At 39.6% G+C, this 21,350-nt stretch overlaps 1 protein-coding gene across 1 annotated transcript in view; it reads left to right on the forward strand.

Moving 5' to 3' along the window:
- The window catches only part of ANXA10 (annexin A10), a 66,332-nt gene that overhangs the window by 38,933 nt on the left and 6,049 nt on the right, over positions 1–21,350 (forward strand). Inside the window, exons 4-8 of the mRNA XM_029203288.1 lie at positions 10,982–11,095; positions 12,729–12,819; positions 14,067–14,146; positions 20,584–20,637; positions 20,725–20,818. Of these exons, the coding sequence (XP_029059121.1) occupies positions 10,982–11,095; positions 12,729–12,819; positions 14,067–14,146; positions 20,584–20,637; positions 20,725–20,818 (433 nt within the window). The remainder of the gene's footprint in view (positions 1–10,981; positions 11,096–12,728; positions 12,820–14,066; positions 14,147–20,583; positions 20,638–20,724; positions 20,819–21,350) is intronic.

Genomic DNA, 21,350 nt, shown 5'->3' on the forward strand with positions numbered 1-21,350 from the left:
AGAAAGAAATGAAAGAGGAAAAATACCAACTGATACCACAGAAATACCAAAAAAAATTGTAAGAAAATACTTTGACAGTTATATACCAGCACATTGGACAATCTAGAAGAAATAGGCAAGTTTCTAAAAATATACAACCTGCCAAAATTGAGCCAATAAAAAACAGATAATTTGAACAGACTGATACTAGAAGTGAAATAGAATCTGCAATTAAAAAAAAACAAACAAAACAAAACTCCCTGCAAACAAAAGTCCAGGACTGGATGGCTTCTCTGAGGAATTCTACCAAACATACAAAGAACTTATACCTATCCTTCTCAAACTCTTCCAAAAGACTGAAGAGGAGGGAACACTCCCAAAGTCTTTCTATGAAGCCACCATCACCCTGATACCAAAACCAGACAAAGTCACTACAAAAAAATAGAATTACAGGCCAATATCTTTGATGAATATAGATGAAAAATTCCTCAAAAATATTAGCAACTGGATCCAACAGCATATTACAAGTAGGACTTATTCCAAGGTCACAACAATGGTTCAACATATACAAATCTATCAACGTGATGCACTATATTAAGAAAAGAAAGGACAAAGTCTCAATAGACACAGAAAAAGCATTTGATAAAATTAAACATCCATTTGTGATAAAAACTCTCACCAAAATGGGTACAGAGGGAACATGTCTCAAGATGATAAAAGCCATTTATGACAAACCCACAACCAACATAATAATCAGTGGTGAAAGCTGAAAACCTTCCCACTAAATTCTGAAGCAAGACAAAGATGCCCACTCTCACCACTTCTATTCAACATAATATTGGAAGTCCTAGCCACAGCAATCAGACAAGAAAAGGAAATAAAAAGTATCCAAATTCAAAGGGAAGAGGTAAAATTGTCATTATATGCACATGACATGATACTATATACAGAAAACTGTAAAGACCCCGCACAAAAACTATTCAGCAAAGTAGCAGGATACAAAATTAATGTACAGAAATCTGCTGCATTTCTTTACACTAACAATGAAATATCAGAAAGAGAAAATTAAAAAATCAATCCCATTTAAAATTGCTTCAAAATAAAGAAGATACCTAGGCATAAACCTAACCAAGGAGGTGAAAGACCTATATGTTGAGAACTATAAAATGTTGATAAAGAAAACTGAAAATGATTCAAAGAAATGGAAAGATAACCCATGATCTTGGAAAAATTTATATTGTTAAAATGGCCATACTCGGGCTTCCCTGGTGGCGCAGTGGTTGGGGGTCTGCCTGCCAATGCAGGGGACGCAGGTTCGTGCCCCGGTCCGGGAGGATCCCACATGCTGCGGAGCAGCTGGGCCCGTGAGCCATGGCCGCTGAGCCTGCGCGTCCGGAGCCTGTGCTCCACAACGGGAGAGGCTGCAGCAGTGACAGACCCGACTACCGCAAAAAAAAAAAAAAAAAAAAAAAAAAAATGGCCATACTCCCATATCATTTAATGTGATCCCTATCGAATTACCCATGACATTTTTCACAGAATTAGAACAAATAATCTTAAAATTTATATGGAACCACAGAAGACCCAGAATTGCCAAAGCAATCCTGAGAAAAAAGAAAAAAACTGGAGGCATAAGCCTCCCAGACTTTGGACAATACTACAAAGTTACAGTAATCAAGACAGTGTGATATTGGCACATAAACAGATATATGAATCAATGGAACAGAAGAGAGAGCCCCAAAATAAATCCACACACATACAGTCAATTAATTTTCAACATAGGAGGCAAGAATACACAGTGGAGAAAAGACAGTCTCTTTAACAAGTGGTGTTGGGAAAGCTGGACAGCCACATGTAAATCAATGAAGTTAGAACACTCCCTCACACCATACATAAAAATAAACTCCAAATGGCGTAAAGCTTATATATAAGACATGGTACCATAAAACTCCTAGAAGAGAACATAGGCAAAATATTCTCTGACATAAATCCTAGCAATATTTTCTTAGATCAATCTCCCAAGGCAAAGAAATAAAAGCAAAAATAAACAAATGGGACCTAATCAAACTTAAAAGCTTTTGTGCAGCAAAGGAAATCACAAACAAAACAAAAAGACAACCTATGGACTGGGAGAAAATATTTGCAAATGATGCAACAGACAAGGGTTTAATTTCCAAAATATACAAACAGCTCATAGAGCTCAATATCAAAAAAAACAAAAACAAAAAAACCAACCCAATCAAAAAATAGGCAGAATACCTAAATAAACATTTCTCAAAAGAAGACATACAAATGGCCGATATGTATATGAAAAGATGTTCAACATCACTAATTATTAGAGAAATGCAAATAAAAACCACAATGAGGTATCACCACACACCAGTCAGAATAGCCATCAATAAAAATTTACAAATAACAAATGCTGGAGAGAGTGTGGAGAAAAGGGAATGTAAATTGTTGCAGCCACTATGGAAGTTCCTCAAAAAACTAAAAATAGAGTTACCATATAATCCTGCAATCCCATTCCTGGGCATATATCTGGAAAACATGAAAACTTTAATTTGAAAAGATACATGCACCCCCGTGTTCACGGCAGCACTGTTTACAATAGCCAGGACATGGAAGCAACCTAAATGTCCAATAACAGGGGAATGGATAAAGAAGATGTGGTCCATATATACAATGGAATATTACTCAGCCATAAAAAAGAATGAAATAATGTCATTTGCAGCAACATGGATGGACCTAGAGGTGACCATACTAAGTGAAGTTAAGTCAGACAGAGAAAGACAAATGTCACATGATATCACTTACATGTGGAATCTAAAAAATAATACAAATGAATCTATATAAAAAACAGAAACAGACTCACAGAATAGAAAACAAACTTATGGTTACCAAAGGGGAAAGGGAGTGGGGGAAAGGGATAAATTAGGAGTTTGGGATTAACAGATACACGCTGAATATATAAAATAAACAATAAGGGTTTACTGTATAGCACAGGGAACTATATTCAACATCCTGTAGTAACCTATAACTGAATCACTTTGCTGTATACTTGAAACTAACACAATATAATAAATCAACTATACTTCAATATAAATAAATAAATTTTTTAAAAATTTACTTATCACTGCACAGTGACAAAGCAGCTTGCACAAGTGTTTTTATAATATAAAATTGCCCAAGTATTTACACAATGAATACCAGTGGGGGTAGAATGAAGACAACTTCTAAGTTACACTTTGTACAGGCCTACATCACAGAGTGTTTCAACAGCAAGTATTTTTTTTATGATAACAGAAAAGGCATACAAGTTAAAAGCATATAAAACTATTCCCCTGAGCATATTCAGACAAACAGAGTGCTAGTCATCCTTCTATGTCTTGCCCCTGAGTGCACACAATTAGATAAAGGTAAAAAGAAGAAAGGAAAAGGAACCGCCATGTTACTTTGTTTAAATGGAGCTGTCGGAATTGCCGTGGGTGGCCCACCTGCAGCCCCCCGGAGCTCAGAGCAGCCCAGCTTGAACAGCATGTACTCATTAGCCTAATGCAGGGCCAAGCTGTGAGGTCCATAGCGTCCCTTTAGGGCAAACAAGAAAGCAGAGGCAGTCGGCCTGGGGAAAGGCACACTCCAAAGGTTGCATTGGCAAAGCTATTTCTATCCCTCCCGGACAGAATTTAAGACTCTAACTAGAGAATGTGTTTGAAGGCTCCTCTTTGAACTTGCAAAGTTTAGCTACTTAAACATATTATTCAATATGTATCTTCGCAAATGAAAGTGATATGTTCTTGTGATGCCCTGAAAAACCACTGTAGCACTCTTTGCCCATTTGCAGCAAGGGCACTGTAATTCCTGAGTTCCAGGCCCCTCCAAGAAATCAAAGTGCGTACAGATGGGGACCATTGCTTGTTTTTCCTTGAGCAGCCAATGCCTCCAAACAAACAACTGAGGAAATACGAGTGGACCCATTCGTTCATTATTTTATACCAATGCAGTGTAGCTGGCACCGTGCTATGGCTTGGGGAAACTGCCATGAATAAAACAGACCAGAAGCCCTGCCAGGGTCTTCACCTGGTGAGAGAGAGAAAAATTAGTGAAACGTGTCCTGTTAGAAGGGACTAGTGCTCTGGAGAAAAGATGAAGCCTGGTGAGAAGGACAGGGAGTGCTGGCTGACCAAGTGGCCAGTAAGTCCCCCACATGCGAACGAGTTCCGTTCCCAGAGCGCGTTCGCAAGTCCGATTTGTTCGTAAGTCCAGCAAAGTTAGCCTAGGAACCCCACTGACACAGTCGGCTGTATAGTATGTACTGTCATAGGTTTATAATACTCTTCACACAAAGAATACATAAAAAACAAAGAGACACAAAAAATAGAGAAAAGTTTTTTAATCTTACAGTACAGTCCCTTGTAAAGTACAGTAGTCCAGTACAAGAGCTGGCATCCAGGGGCTGGCATCGAGGGAACAGGCAAGAAGAGTTACTGACTGGAGGAGGGAGAGGCGGTGGGAGATGGCAGAGCTGATGGATCGTCAGAAATAGGGGACGGAGGGCAAGCTGCAGTTTCACTCACGCCTGACGCTGATGGCACAGGTTCTGGTTCCTTGCTGGATTCACTTCTATCTACTCTCTTGAAAGAACGATCCAGTGATGTCTGGGTAGTAGCTCTTTTTTTCTCGTCATAGATGACACGGTAGCACTGGATTGCATTCTGAACGGCTGCTGCAACCTTCGTGTACCGTTCTACGTTCGGGTTCTGTGCCTCAGAAGCTAACAGTGCCTCCTCAGATAGAGAAAATCCCCTTGCCGTTTCCTGCGTCGTGAACCTCTTCGGTTCTTCAGTTACTTCTTCTTCTCTCTCTTTGTCCTTTCTCTGGGCACATTCGCATCTCTGAAAGTTCACACCGTGAACGTTCGTATGTAGAGGACTTACTGTAATTGTAAATAGCCTGACGATGGCAGGCTCTGTGAAGAAGTCCAAGGGGCGAGCCACGTGCTGGGCTAGAGAAGGAACATTCAAGCTACAGGGAGGAGAAAGCAATGGCCCTGAGGCGGCAGGTCTGCTGTGCCAGGAGCCACCGGAAGCCCAGGGGGTGGAGGGGGGTCGGGAGCAGGGAGAGGAGGGGCAGGAGGTGAGGGCACAGATTGGCCAAGGGGACATCGTGTGCCTTGGTGACCATCGCATAAAACACCTGCATGTTTGCTTATCCCGAGCTCAGCCGCACAAAAGTAGCTGTAACTCATCCTGGAGTTGGGAGTGGCAAAGGGTGTTTCTGCAGAGGAGTGACTAACTGATCGGCATTTTTCCAGGAGCACCTGTCAGGTGTGTGTGGGGAGGACAGGTGTAAGGGCAGAAGGGGACTCACTCGGAGGCTGCTGCATTGACGTAAGGAGCCACGACGGTGCCGAAGCCAGGGTTATGGCGGTAAAAGTGGGACAAAGTCGTCAGTTTCTGGATGAAAGTTAGAGACCATAGAATTTACTGACAATGGATATTGGTAACGTGTGAGAAATGCAGTGTAACACGCAAACTTCTGGGGTGCAGAGAGACAGAAAGAGGGGAGAGAGGAAACAGCTAGTATCAGCCATTTTAAATCTGCAGCAAATTACCTAATATTTGGGGGGGGGAAGACATTTTGAGTGCCTCATACCTCCCAGAAAATAATTTAAGAATTCCACCTGAGTTAAATATATTCTGTTAAGGCCAATGCTATGAGGTGGGTGCTGTTAGAATTCTCACTGTACAGACGGGAAGCAAACACAGAAGTAAGGGCACCTACCTGTCACCTCACAGCTGATGCTCGGCCAGGACCGGAACCACACGCCACCCCCAGGCCTGGGCGCGACGGGTTGGGAAGACGCCTGGCACTGCCTGTACCACCCAAATTCTCTGACTTCCTCGAGCTACCTTATGAAATCAGTTTGCTAGAGCCATGTACACACGCACGCACGCACACGCATACGCGCACGCACAGACGCACGCACGCACACCTGCGCTCCAAAGCAAAGCTCCCCCGCGCCATCTAGCGGCCGCGCTGATCCCTATCAGCAGTGGAAACCGCACAGGTGTTCAGGGTCAGCGCCCAAGGCGATCACAGGTGAAGTAAGGGAAGATGCTGTTATGAATGTTTGGGAGGGATACGGACCCAAAAAGTGACTGAAGATCAAATGGAAGATTTTGCAGTGCCCAGGCCATTGCCTTTATCTTTTACATTTAATCAGTAAATTCAGGGCTTTCTCCTCCCACATTTATTCCTTTATTCTCGCACTCGTTCACATGTTCATTTATGCATTATATACCACGTACTCTGCACATTTGAGTACTCAGCACTGTGCCAGAGCGAGATGATGGATTTGGGGACATTTGTGAGAAAGTCCGTGTCTGACAGACGTTGGGGGGACATAAATGCATATAATATGGTCATTAAATCTAGTGTAATAAGTGCGAGGGTGGAGCAGCGGTGGCAAAGAAATAATCAGCTTCCCCGAGGGTCAGAGGAAGGCTCGCAAAAGTGATGATAATTCTAACGTTTCTATCTTTCCATCCGCTGCCAGGACCCTTTACTCTCTACATAAAAGTCTATTCCATTGGTCTGTTTGCATTTAAATCTTTAAGGCACTGCGCTGGATTTAATTTTTTGTTTTTTTGTTTGTTTTGGGTGTTTTTTTTTGGTATTAGGACAGCACTAGTCACATAAAATAAATTGAGAAGTATTCTTTCATCTGCTGCTTTCTACAAGATTTTGTGTAGAGTTGATTTTACTTCCACCTTAAATGTTTCATAGATTGTATCAAGTGATTTCACCTGGGTCTAGAGATTAAGAGTGTGGGTTAATTGTGAATCCAGTTTTTCAAAATAAATATAAGGAAATTTCAACTGAGTTTCAAACTCTCCTTGAGTTTATTCTGGTAATTTGTGTCTGTCAAGGAATCGAACCATTTCAACTAAATTTTAAAATATAGTGGTGTATCTTTGAATTATGGTTTTCTGCAGATATATGCTGAGGAATTGGTTTGCTGGGTCATACGGTAACTCTATTTTTGTTTTTTAAGGAACCTCCATACTGTTCTCCATAGTGGCTGCACCAGTTTACATTCCCACCGACAGTGTAGGAGGGTTCCCTTTTCTCCACACCCTCTCCAGCAAATCAAGCCTTGGCTTCTGCTTGGCTGTTTCTGTGATGCAGCCACAGGCAACTTCTAGGGATGCACCAGCAAGGCAATAGACATAACCTATAGGTGGTGAGCAGCCTCTCCAGCAGTTATTATTTGTAGACTTTTTGATGATGGCATAATTCAAAAAGATACATGCACCCCAATGTTCACTGCAGCACTATTTACAATAGCCAAGACATGGAAGTAACCTAAATGTCCATCGACAGATGAATGGATAAAGAAGATGTGGTACATATATACAATGGAATATTACTCAGCCATGAAAACGAATGAAATAATGCCATTTGCAGCAACATAGATGGACCTAGAAATAATTATATGAAGTGAAGTAAAACAGAAAGACAAATATCATATGATATCACTTATATGTGGAATCTAAAATATGACACAAACGAACTTATTTACAAAACAGAAACAGACTGACAGCACAGAGAAGAGACTTGTGATTGCCAAGGTTGGAGAGGAAGGGATAAATTAGGAGTATGGGATTAACAGACACACACTACTATATATAGAATAGATAAACAACAAGGACCTACTGTATAGCAGAGGGAACCCTACTCAATATTTTGTAATAACCTATACGGGAAAAGAATCTGGAAAAAATTAAAATATATATGTATGTATAACTGGATCACTTTGCTATACACTTGAAATTAACACAACATTGTAAATCAGCTATATTTCACTTACATACATAGTGTTATAAATATGTTCATAATTTGCTTTTTTCCTTTAATGTCTGTAGTATTTGTATATCTCACTCTTTGCCAATATTTTTGTTCTTTTTTCTTGTCTATTTAGAATTTTATTAACATTACTCATCTTTTCATAAAATTACATTTTGATTTCATTCACAGTTTCTAGTATTTATTAATTTTCAGTTTCATTGATTTCTGATCTTATTCTTATTTCCTTCCTTCTTATCCTGGACTTAATTTACTCTTCCTTTTTCTAGATTTTTTGAGGTGGAAGATTAGGTCATTGACTGTATGTTTCTCTTCTAACATAAATATTTAAAGCTAAAAGTGTATCTTCAATTACTATCTTCACCACATCTCACAAATTTTGACATGTTGCATTTTCACCTTCATTAAATTAAAAGTATTTTCTAACTCCCTTGTGATATATTCTTTGAGATTTGGATCATACAAAAGTGCATTTAAAATTTTCCAAACATTTGGGATTCTCCAGCTATATTTTTATTGCTAGTTTGAAGTTAATTTTGTTGTAGTGGGAGAATAAACACCTGTGAGAGGCAAATTATGAGCCATATTGAAGGAAACATCTCAACCACATGCTGTTCCAACTATGCAAGGTCCTCACTGTTGGGAACGATGTCAACAGATGTGTAGAGAGAGAGAGATTTTGAGGAATTAGCTCACGTGATTACAGAGGCCCGCAAGCCCAAATACACACAGCAGGCCAGCAGAGACTATGGTAGGCTAGAGCCTCAGAGAGGGTAGCCGCTCAGTTCCAAAGGCCGTCTGCTGGTAGAATTCTTGAAGGAAAATCAATCTTTTCTTATAAAGTCTTCAACTGACTGAATGAGACCCACCCACATTGTGGAGAGTAATCTGCTTTACTCAAAGTCCACTGATGTAAATGTTAATCATCTAAAAAATACCTTCACAGGATGTGGTCCATATATACAACGGAATACTGCTCAGCCGTAAAAAAAGAATGAAATAATGCCATGTGCAGCAACATGGATGCAACTAGAGATAATCATACTAAGTGAAGTAAGTCAGAAAGAGAAAGACAAACACCCTAGGATATCATTTATATGTGGAATCTAAAATACAACACAAATGACATTATCTATTAAACAGAAACAGACTCACAGACATAGAGAACACACTTGTGGTTGCCAAGTGGGAGGGGGTGGGGGAGGCATGGGTTGGCAGTTTGGGGTTAGCAGATGCAAACTATTATATATATGATGGATAAACAACAAGGTCCTACTGTAGAGCACAGGGAACTATATTCAATATCCTGGGATAAACCGTAATGGAAAAAAATAGGAAAAAAGAATGCGTATACATGTATAACTGAGTCACTTTGATGTACTGCAGTAACAAACACAACATTGTAAATCAGCTATACTTCAATTTTAAAAAACAGTTTTTTACATACCTTCACAGAAACATCTAGAAGAACGTTTGACCAAATATCCGGGTGCTGTGGCCCATCCAAGCTGACATAAAATTAACCATCACAAATGGCATCTGAACTCCTATCTCCATGCCACTTGTCCTTCCTTGTGTAACTGTGTCTTGTGTCCTCTGATCCTGTAAGGCCATTCTGATATCTTATCTGAATTCTTAGAACTCTCTTGAACTACTGCTTTAGGATCTTATAAAGTGAAAAATGAAGATCAGAGTCTTCAAAAGCATTAGCTCACATTTTTACTTACGCTACGTCTGGGTTTATGGGATGTTGGTCCTCTTGAAAACAGAGAGCCTGTGTTATTTTTCTCCAGCTCCTACCACCATGTCTGGGAAAGAGTAGAAATAAACACTCATTGAATACACTGCCATCTTTCCTTCAAAAAAGATGTATTGAGCTCATGGAAGCATGAGAACAAAGCCTTCACGAGCTCAGATGTTCACGTCAGCTTTATCCATTGCTATCACCTGTCTCCTAATAGCACCGTAAGGACTATTTGGTAAAGGGATTAGAAACAGTCGATGGTGAACAACGAGGGAATTAACTAGACTACCATCTCCATGAGGAAGCGATCTTATAAGTCTTGTATCTATCTACTCCAAGCACCTGCCACAACTCCAGACCCCTATTAACTGCTCATTAAACAAATTGCACTGACCTGGGTGCAAATTCAATAGATTCTCTCTGCTACCAATTACCACCTTGTGGCTGATGCTTTTATTTGTTAAAAAAGAAAACCCACAGTATAGGAAACGTGCTTCCAGATTATACTAAATAAAATGAAAATTATGACTATTTCGTTTTTATTGTAACAAAGCTTATTTATTATGCCTTATTGAATCATTACTGAACCAAGTCAGAACTAAAATATTGTGTATTTCAACATAAAACTTAATATACACTATACATTTTAGCAAGAAATGGTAAATTTTAAATATCTTTCAGATATCTTTGTAACCCTACAAAAAATAAATTGAACATATATGTTTTTAAACAATCCATTCTACATGAGTAAAAGGAAAGTCACATTAAAACGATCAATTTCATGCTCTTGTACCTGTATATCAAGGCCAAAAATCCAGCACACTTATTTTTCCTTTTAAGCGTTTAATTTTCAATATTTTCAGTAAGTATATTCATGTGACTATTTGAAGAAAGTTCTAAGACTACTTAATTCATTTATACAAGCTTTTTGGCAATAGTATAACCAGAAACTCTTTGCTAAAAGACATTGCTATAATGATAAAATAAAATGCATATATTCTTTAAGGACTTTCTTTCATTAATTCCACACAAGAAAACTAAGCACTCCCAAGTAACATGCTTTCAGGTTTCAAATTTTATTTATTTTCATAATGAGATGAGAAGAGGGGTCGGGTTGGGATTAGGGAAGGAGTATCCCTCTGTGTTTACGTGGCTAGAATATCCATACAGATGATGTTTCATGCAGAGATGTCATCACATCAGTCATTTTCAAACCCTCAAGTCCACGATCTCACGTAATCCACGTACACACGTGTGAACTAAAACCAGACTAGTTATTATGTGAAGTGACGTGGAAAAGGGAATCGTACTAGAAGACTTTCTGCAATTATCCCATTTCTCTCATAAAATTGGTAAGCGATATAATGAAGGTATTTGTTTTTCCCTCCACAGGACCTGGTTAGTGACCTGAAGGAGAAGCTTTCCAATCACTTCAAGGAAGTCATGGTGGGCCTCATGTACCCACCGCCCTCCTACGATGCCCACGAGCTCTGGCATGCCATGAAGGTAGAGGTCGGATGAGAAAATATTTCCATAGTGCAGGACCTGCCCTATGATGCTGCTATGTGTGATCAGGGAGGGGAGGGAACTTCTGCACAAAGAAGAAACAAAAGAAATGCTGGGGGGGGGGGTTGTCAGGAAAGGGGGTACCTCCAGAGCCCAGCGGCGGGATCAGTCGATTCTCCTGTTGTGCAAACTCAGACCTACCAACCCCGCTCTGTGCCAATCTGCCAAAAGGAAAGCTTCCGGGGCTGCTTGGATTTGTCTCTCCCAAGTATATCTTCATACATTAAGAGGAAATATTATAATTCATGTGAATCTCTTTACACTGTGGTATAAATTGGGCTCATAAAGTAATGAGTCAGCAGTAATACTGAGTCAGAGACAAAATATAGATGACATCTTTATTTTTGTGACCCTAAAATAATCCTTTACAAAAACTATTGCTCAAATGTAGCAAAATGTTACTTCTGAAGGATTAGAACAATTCTTTCTTACAGGAAAGAAATTAACTACAGATTTGTTAGAGGTTTGTTGGCTAGGGATGGAGGCCAAAGGGCTTTTCACATCTTTCCAAATGCTGATATGAAACACCTGCAGAGCTGCTGAAATCATTCCAATACAATGCCTGCCAATGGCCTGATTACCCTGGTCTGGGAACAATGTGTGACTCGAAAAGGGAAACGGAAAAAATATTAAGGAATCTGGATCTTGGCCATCATATTTGTAGATCAGAGTAAGCCTTATGTAAAATATGAATTTCAACTAATTTTTTTTACAATTCCATATGTGGAATTTACTCAGTTAAAATTCAGTGAGTAGATATGAATCTCAAAAGTATTGATTTTTGTTTTTACTATTAAAAAAAGTTTTATTGGAGTATAGTTGATTTAAGCTGTTGTGTTAGCAACACAGCAAAGTGAATCAGTTATACGTGTGCATACATCCACTCCACTTTTATTCGTTTTTTTAGATTCGTTTCCCATATAGCCTATTACAGAGTATTGAGTGTTGCATAATGTCAATCCCTACCTCTTGCAAAATGATGTGAAGTAAGTCCTATGTTACTGTTTAGATGACACTGTTACATTGTATCAATGTCTCATAGGATGGAAAGGATTTCTGAAGCTTTCTGAAAAAGATGTGTTGTCTTTAAAATCACCATCAGAGAAGAGTTTATGCCTATGGCTGAAAGAGATCACAGAAAGTAGCCAGTCCAAATGTTTAGGCAAACGGTGCAGAAGTCCACATCCTGGGAGAGGCAGGGAGACGTCTCTAAAACATCTGTGCAAAATTAGAGACCAAGGATCAAATTCGAGCTTGCCCAAGAATTGATATTCTAGCAGGAAAAAAATCAGTGTCATGAGCACTGTTTAAACATCTTTTCCCACATTATTTAGAAATGCCCATGCTGTTTTACTCTATGAAGGAACAGAGTTTCAGATAATATTATCTTCTTGGGACCAAACAGCTAGTAAGTAGCAGAGGCAGACTGAACTGGGCCTGTCTTTAACCCAAACATACTTCCTTGCCCTCTGCCACCTCTCAGAACACCAGGGAGGCTGTATCCCTTTACTGCAGAGTGCACTGTTATTTCCAGCACAGATGCCTTTATATTTCTCTCGCTCTGTCCTTCTAGGGAGCAGGCACTGATGAGAATTGCCTCATTGATATATTAGCTTCAAGAACAAACGGAGAAATTTTCCAGATGCGAGAAGCCTACTATTTGCGTAAGGAAATATACATTTGTACATATGTTTTATACTCATATAAACTTTATATTTTGCAAATAACATGTAAAATATTCCAGTTTATGTATTTTAAAGAATTTTCTAAGACACTCATGTGTGAAATACCACTCACTCAAGACTAATTAATTCACTAGGTAGAATCGATGATTAGGGTACTAAAAATGAAACAATTCCCTAGACAATCAAGTTAAGCGGACTTTCCAGGAAAATAATTACTAGTTTCTATGAGGTGGGTGTTTACGTTAGGACAGCAAGTACTTGGCACAGTGGCTCAGGGAGCATCGTATCTCTTACCTAGGAGGGACCAGGTATAAAGACAGAACAAAGCAAAGCGCGATGATCGCTCAGCGAATTCTACAAATATGGGCAACTACTTCAATTTACATAAACCTCATAATCACTGCGATCCACCTCAGAATCAGGTTTTTACGCATGTTAAAAGTGGAAAGGTTAACTCTTTTCATTTTTAAAAAGGCTTAATGCCTTAAGTTCCACTGCATCGTGTATTATGTGACATTGAACTGTCAAGAAAATGTTCCAGACAATCAGCTCTATTGCATTCAAACAAAAACAAGACTTTCCCAAGGGGAGTGAAGTAAGACCCTTCACTGAAAATATTAAGACAGGACAAAGACTTGGGGAGAGCTGGGCTGGGCAGTGTGCTAAGGAAAGAGAAGGCAGGATTCTGAATTTTAAAGATTGTAGAATGCGGGCTTCCCTGGTGGCTCAGTGGTTGAGAGTCCGCCTGCCAACGCAGGGGACACGGGTTCGTGCCCCGGTCCGGGAAGATCCCACATGCCGTGGAGCAGCTGGGCCCGTGAGCCATGGCCGCTGAGCCTGCGCGTCCAGAGCCTGTGCTCCGCAACGGGAGGGGCCCAGGCAATGAGAGGCCCGCGTACCACAAAAAAAAAAAAAAAAAAAAAAAAAAGATTGCAGAATGCAAAACGATTCTCAATATTGTTTCTCAGTTTTGGAATAGACATAGTACTTTTTTTTTTTTAAGAAAACCGACCTGGACCTATGTTACCATTGCTGTCAAATTACTTGGGTGGACTGTTTATTGGCTTCATGTGAGTAGAATGTGGTAAAAGACAAAGAAATGTCAGCAGATTAGATGTCTCCTCACTTTCCACTCATACGGGGGAAGTAGCACTGACCTAGGCAAGCACAGCGATACGTGGTTCTATCATAAACCAACCCTCCAACATGGGCGTTCTCGTACCCAGAATACAGCCGCGACCTGCAGGAGGACATTTACTCAGAGACCTCGGGACACTTCAGAGATACGCTGGTGAACTTGGTCCAGGTATGAAACTCCAAAATTCACACCATTTTGCACTATTTAAAAAAACAGGTATGTTTCGTTTTCAAAAAATAGGACAGAAAACTCCAGTTTACCCCAGTTTAACAGTGAATTCTGTACAATAACAAGTACTGAATGCCAGCTAAATTCAAGGCACTGTGATAGAAACTTGGGTTGGATATAGAAACAAACAAATATGAATAAGACACCATCTCTGTTCTCAAAACAATCTGCTATAAGTAAAATGATTATAATTATCAATAAATGCATAAATAATTATATATTACAAGGGTGTTAACAGATTTAAAATACTACGGTTACAATTAGCAGAATGAGAACATCGCCTAAGGCCCCAGGGACCCAGGACCGCACCAATAGGTGAATAGTTAGAATCACCAGATGAGAGTACAATATACATAGGGATCCAGGAGCCTCACGCATGACTTTAAATGAGGAGAATCTGGATTACTGAAAATAAAAACTACTTTTCCCTTCTTACCATCTCTTTATTTCTGTAATTCCATCTTCTCCTTCAGCTTGTGTTGACCAAATCAATCAGACACACCCTCAGTACCTGATGAAGTGATGCAGGAAACGGGAGAGGATTCAGCAGGAAACAAAGGGCTTGGATTTAGGCAAGAAAAGCTATTTCGGTTCCTCTGTTATCACTCAGATTGTTGACTAGCCATCTTCTAGCAGGGAGAGCAGTGGATGGAACTCAATGTTCCAGGGCAGGTTATAGAACTTATAGAATGAAAGAAAACAAGGGAACATCACATCAGGAAAAAAATACAGAAAATCTCCCAACCACTCCAGAAAATAGACCCACAGCCATATGCTAATTTTTCTTTCTGAAATCGCAGGTTCAAACTTTTACCTAGAGAGAGTTCTTTTTTTTTTTTAACGCTACAAAGTTTTTTTTTACAAAAATGAACAACTTTATTTCTCAAGTTAAAGTGCTGTATTACTTTACACAAGAAAGATAAAAATTAAGAATTCTTTCTACCCTGTCTAGAACTACTCTATATACAGAAAAGAGTTAAAATGAGAAAATGACTATTGATAATGATTTTTTTTCCTTTAAAATATCAATGGCAGTGTGCAAATTTAAGTGACTACTTCATTTTCCTTCTTTTCTGATTGGGCAGTTTTGCTATCTTCCTCCTTCGGGGTGGATTAACACATCCAATAAAACACAGGAGGTGTGGTTTCTTTAATGTGTGTTTATTGTGATTAAAAACTTTATACTGTACTTCACAATAGTCTCTATAATTTAAGAATGAATAAATATATCAGCCAGATTAGAACACAAACTAACAATTCCATTCATTGCCAGGCAACAAGGATTTAAAAATTTTTTTTTTGAGCCCAAGGTCTTGTCAGTTCTGAATTAGGAATAAAGAAATCCAAAAGGAAAGATTCCAGAGGAAGCAAGTATTAGCTGTCCCAGACGGAGGAGAGATTGGTGACTAGGGCTGGTTGGATTTCTTCAAAATTGTTCAACTGAAAAAAATGGCATAGTACTGAGCAAATCTATTGACCTTTCAATTAAAGTAAAAATTCTATTTGTAAAAACAAAATCAAGAATTTGCTTTCTTGTTTAATTTGGTTTGCTGTGGTTTAATTTGCATGTGCATGGCATGGCCGCATAGTTCATAAAACTGCCTGTATCAATTCCTCAAGTCCTATTCTGAAGATTCTAATCTCTGGGATGAGAACATCAATAGAGAATAGATATCGTCCAACTTGAGACTTCTGTGTAAGGTGCTGTAGAAATAAGCTTATTTAAATTTGTGACAGAAGTTGAGTCATTATAGGAAAAAAGTTTTTAATAATCATCATTAATATTAAAAATAATCTCACTTGGCAACGTCAGTTGAATATTTTCTAACTTTTCAACGTTGTAAGATTAATTAAAACATTCTCTCAATTTAGAAGGGTCTTCATCTTTTGGTTTTCTAGGACTGATGCTCCGTAATGTAAATTAAAACAACAGTTTCCAGTCAGAAATTCGTGTTGGCATTAGTACTGCCCCTAATAAAACCAAAAGCCCTATTATAAATCCATGAGTTGCATCTTAATAGCAAACACGTTTTTATTTTCTTAGTATCCGAAAAGAAATTTATGTCAATTTATTAAAGAAATATATAAGCTTTCTACGAAGACAAAAAATATATTTCATTAGGACTATGTTGCATTCCACTAGGCCTATATCACAGTCCAGCCTCTCCTTCCAAATTTGGCTTCTTTTCTCTCCCATCCATGGTTGATCCCCAGCACATCCCATAATAACAAGAATCTGTTTTGTAAATAAGATCATTTGTATCATGTTTTAGATTCTACATATAAGCGCTATATGGTATTTGTCTTTCTCTGTCTGACTTACTTCACTCAGTAGGATCATCTCTAGGTCCATCCACGTTGCTGCAAATGGCATTATTTCATTCTTTTTTATGGCTGAGTAGTATTCCATTGTATATATGGACCACATCTTTATCCATTCATCTGCTGATGGACATTTAGGTTGCTTCCATGTCCTGGCTATTGTAAACAGTGCTGCTATGAACATAGGGGTGCAGGTATCTTTTCAATATGTGTACGTGTATAACTGAATCACTTTGCTATACACGTGAAACTAACCCAACATTGTAAATCAACTATACTTCAATAATTGTTTTTTTAAAAAGGCAAAAAAATATAACAAGGTACCTGCTGGTCTCCATCTCAGAGTCAGCTCCCCAGGGGAGCCGAATGGCTGCACCCCGTCCCTGGGAACTCAGATGGGCTCTGTGGCTGACCTGACGTTTCACGTCTGCTGAGTGAGAGACTAACATGAAAACAGCCCCAAGACACCATACCTCCACCTCCACTGTTAAATGTGATTGCTCCCACCTCCAACCCCATCTATTTGTACTCCAGTTCTATTTCCATCTGGTAAAATTCCAATGATCAAGTATTCAAATAACCTCTCAGAATCTCTGCACCTCGTCAAAGGTTATGCTACAAACCCCCTAAAAGTAACTGACAGCCAAGAATCAGGATCGCAGTGTGTTTTTATAAAGCAAAGCTCTTATATTTCAGGGAAAAACACACAGTTCTGAAAACTAAACTTGAGAGAAAATAAATCACAAGGGGAAAAAAATCAGTGAACGATATTTTCCCTTGATGTAATAGAGCTATCTATCTTATGCACAATTGCAGGTCCTTTTTCCTGAAATTAAACAATAATGCTTTATTTTTGATAGAGTATAAATGTGAGGATGTGTATTTGTATATATAATATTATTTGTATAGACACACGTATTTTAAAATAATACACAATTTATTTTATCACTGGGTTTCACCTAATTTGGATTATGACTTTACAGGATAAAGTATTACGTCTTAAGTTCAATTTCTAGAGTTGGGACTTAAGTGTGTGTGTTTAATCTTGAAACAGCTCTTCAGAGCAGTAAAATTGTCCTTTCAACATAGAATATAAAAATTGAGGGTGAAGCAAGACCTAGATTTTATAAGAAGCCAAGGGGAATTAATGAGGTTTACTTAAATATTATGTATTTCTAAGTATAAGATAATACATAAGTATAAGATAATACATATTTCAAAGAAAGCACTTAACTCATAATAGAAAATGGAAGTAAAAAATTTATATTTCAAGATCAGGAGTCCCATGTAATGCTTAGTAAAATGTATAATTTCTCATAGATGTTTAAATATTTTGAAGTCTGACCACTGACTTCTGACTTCTACATTAATGGCTCTTCATTTTGGACCTCCTGGTTTAGGCTTTGGATCAGTAAATTTCCAAGAGTGAAAATGATGTAACGTTAACTAGAGAATTGAAGAAGTCCATCACTTCTGACCACTATCTGTGGTGTACACCGTTTCAGAGACTCTGTCTAGACATCTTACAAAAAGGGGTGATGAGTTCCAGCCAAATAACTGGCACTGTCACATGACCAAGTTCCTTCTACCCTCTAGCTGGGATCCTTATTCTCTCTGCCCCTATCTCTCTCTATAGATAGATGTTTGACAGATGGTAGATGATAGATACATACATACATATATACATAGAGAGATTATAGATACATAGATAGATGATAGATACATAGATAGATAGATAGAGATACAGATAGGTAGACAGGTAGATAGATGACGGATAGATAATAGATAAACAGACAGATACTCTGTGTAAAACAACCAGGTATATATATCTATGTATCTTTTGCTCTTGGCTCTAAGTCAGCTGTGTGTCCTTGGGTTTATCATTTTGCTTTCTTGAGATTCCAGATATTTACCCTGTAAATTAAAGGAAGTGAACCCATTCTGCTCCATTCCCTCCCAGTACCCATATTCTAAAATTCTTCAGCAATTACAATCATTTCCTCCTCCCTCCCTCCCTCTGCAGCTTCACTTCCAGAATCAAGGGAAACACCGCCCATGGCTTTCATCTTTTTGACATCATGAACATTCAGATACACATCTTTTTTGTGAATTAATAGAGACTGAGGGAATTGGAAGCTTTAAGGTATTCATGAAATGTGAAGTGTTTAAATTACGGTCATATTTTCTGGGAAAAAAAGAGCTTTTAATCTATAAAGAATTTTCCAACAGAGCTATTTCTAATAAGAAAACCACTCAACCAGAAGTCTACTGTCTTAGGCTTTTTATACGACAAAATCCACTTGCTGGGAAAAGCTAAATCACACATTAAACTGATACACATTTTTTTAATCTACCAGTCTGCTTAAAGGGCTTTTGGCAATTAACTGCACAAAGAAGTAAACAGATGGGCACCATTTCAAGTTAAATGTCCAAAAATCAAAACTCTCACAAAAATTTCAGAACGGCAGAAATTTCTTAAATATTTCTCACAAACTTTGCATGTGTAGGTGTTTAGTTAGCTACATCGTTTGATTGGCAATCACAAAATACACTTCCATGATCCAGAAAATCTTCCCGTTTCTACTAACTGGTGTTTAAATTCTGCCATCTAAAAGGTATTTCTTTAACTTCCCTTCCTTCGTTTAGTATTGACTCAGTGAATATTTCTCAAAAGCCTACAACGTGCCAAGGACAATTGGGAATTATCCAAAGAGACAAAGACCCCAGTCTTAAGAAGCTTGCATTCTAGTCGGGGGATGCAGACAGCTAAGGAGAAATCTAATAAATTGGTGCATTTCACAGCATGTTAGGCGATGAAGGATATGGCAGGGCAGGGGAGGGGATGGCGGGTAGGTTATGATGTTGCACAGCTTGGTCAGGGCAAATCCCAGTGAGAAGACGAGACTTGACCAGTTAAGCTGGTTAACTTATGTCGCTTTTTCTGTCTCAGTTTGATCAGAACCAGGTAACCTTCATGATGGTTTGGCCTCACCCTTGCTCCCTCTGGAGCCTAAGACTCCCACTAGTGCCCGGCTATGTTCCCCACAGGGCTCCAGCCAGCGCGGTCTGTCTCACAGCCCTGGCCTGCTGGAAGGGTCTGCCCTGCTGCGGCCATAAACCACTCCACCTGTCAGGCTCCGCTTCTGGCTCGGCAGCCAGCAGGCAAGTTCCTCCATCAGGAGCAGATGAGAGATTTGGGGCCCATTCGTGCTGCTTCAGAACTGAAATGAATTCAGGAAGGTGTCCTCAGGGCCTCGGCTGTCCTATCTTGCTCTGTCACCGAGTTCATTTCCAGAGTCCAAAAAGACAACAGGAGCAGAAGACAGTGACCTCTGTGTTCTTCCAGCAAAGTCAAAAAAGACAAAAAAAAAGCATTTCCTCCAGATCTGGACCCAAAGGAAAGGAAAGGTTAAATAAACTGTCTCATCACATGTCTCTACCTCTTTCTGCCCTCTGGTCCTCATAACCCTCAGGGACCAGAGGGTCCTGCATTAGTGAGCTCTCCTTCCCTCCTGTTTGAAAGGACTTCTCTTAGGGCAGCTTGGCCGTGTCTGTTCTTTCTTCATATGATAAAGAGGCTGGAGTGAAACAAATTTACAAAATACTCTCACTGCACACATTCTGGATTTCATGGTTATTTTACTGTTGCCAATATGAGATGTTACAAGTCAGAGACCGAGCATTAACTCACGCTTTCTCTCTGCCTTTTCCTTCTGACGATGTTAAAATCCCGTCTCTACCAGCCGGCCAGGCAGTGGGCGCTGTTTGAAGGGGTGGGCAGCGGAGATACCACTCAGGGAATTGGAAAAGCGAAAAACTTGTCAACTCCTTTGAAAAATTACCTCGGCTACAAAAAAAAAATGAAAAGTGCCCACATTTTTAAAAAGACCTGCATTGCATGAAGTACCCAAGAAATGTAGACTAACTCCGACTAATGATAGAACTTTCTTAGGGGTCTCCATTGTATTTGGTGGCTCAAAGATTTGTGTCCCGGTAACCCTACTAAGTTGTCAATTCAGAGCACTTACAGAGGGAAACCTGTGCTTACTTCACAGGGAACCAGGGAAGAAGGGTACACAGACCCTGCCACGGCTGCCCAGGACGCCATGGTAATGGGCCAGCCCTGGGGCAACCGCGGGACCTTGGGCACTCCAGCCTGGGGCCGCGGTGCTACCTGGCGGCCTGTGATGTTTCAGGTGCTGTGGGAGGCCTGCCAGAAGAGGACAGGGGAGCACAAAACGCTTTTGCAAATGATCCTGTGTAACAAGAGCTACCAGCAGCTATGGCTGGGTAACTGCCCTCTGTTCTTTACAGCTATCCCCTGATTATAGAATAAAAAGCAAGTAGGTAATTGGGAAAGGGGGGTGTTACATATAAAGAGAGGAAAGCCAGTTATCTCAAAGGTACCTCTTTGGGGTTATGTTTATACAGACGTGCCTCATCTAATAACATTGCTAAGGATGAAGTTCCCCTAGAATTTTATTTTGCCAATAATTGAATCACATAACCTTTCAATACTAAACTTTTTAAAACCACCTCTATTTCTGATGGAGAACTTACCTTTATTACCTATCTCCTGTTAGGTGCATCATATGTTGTCTTAAAAAGAATATGGTGGGGGCTTCCCTGGTGGCGCAGTGGTTGAGAGTCCGCCTGCCTATGCAGGGGACGCGGGTTCGTGCCCCGGTCCGGGAAGATCCCACATGCCGCGGAGCGGCTGGGCCCGTGAGCCATGTTCGCTGAGCCTGTGTGTCCGGAGCCTGTGCTCCGCGACGGGAGAGGCCACAACAGTGAGAGGCCCGCGTACCTCAAAAAAAAAAAA

The sequence above is a fragment of the Monodon monoceros genome, unplaced genomic scaffold (genome assembly GCF_005190385.1).
Source record: "Monodon monoceros isolate NGI ecotype Baffin Bay Population unplaced genomic scaffold, NGI_Narwhal_1 Super_Scaffold_5, whole genome shotgun sequence".
Classification (NCBI taxonomy): domain Eukaryota; kingdom Metazoa; phylum Chordata; class Mammalia; order Artiodactyla; family Monodontidae; genus Monodon; species Monodon monoceros.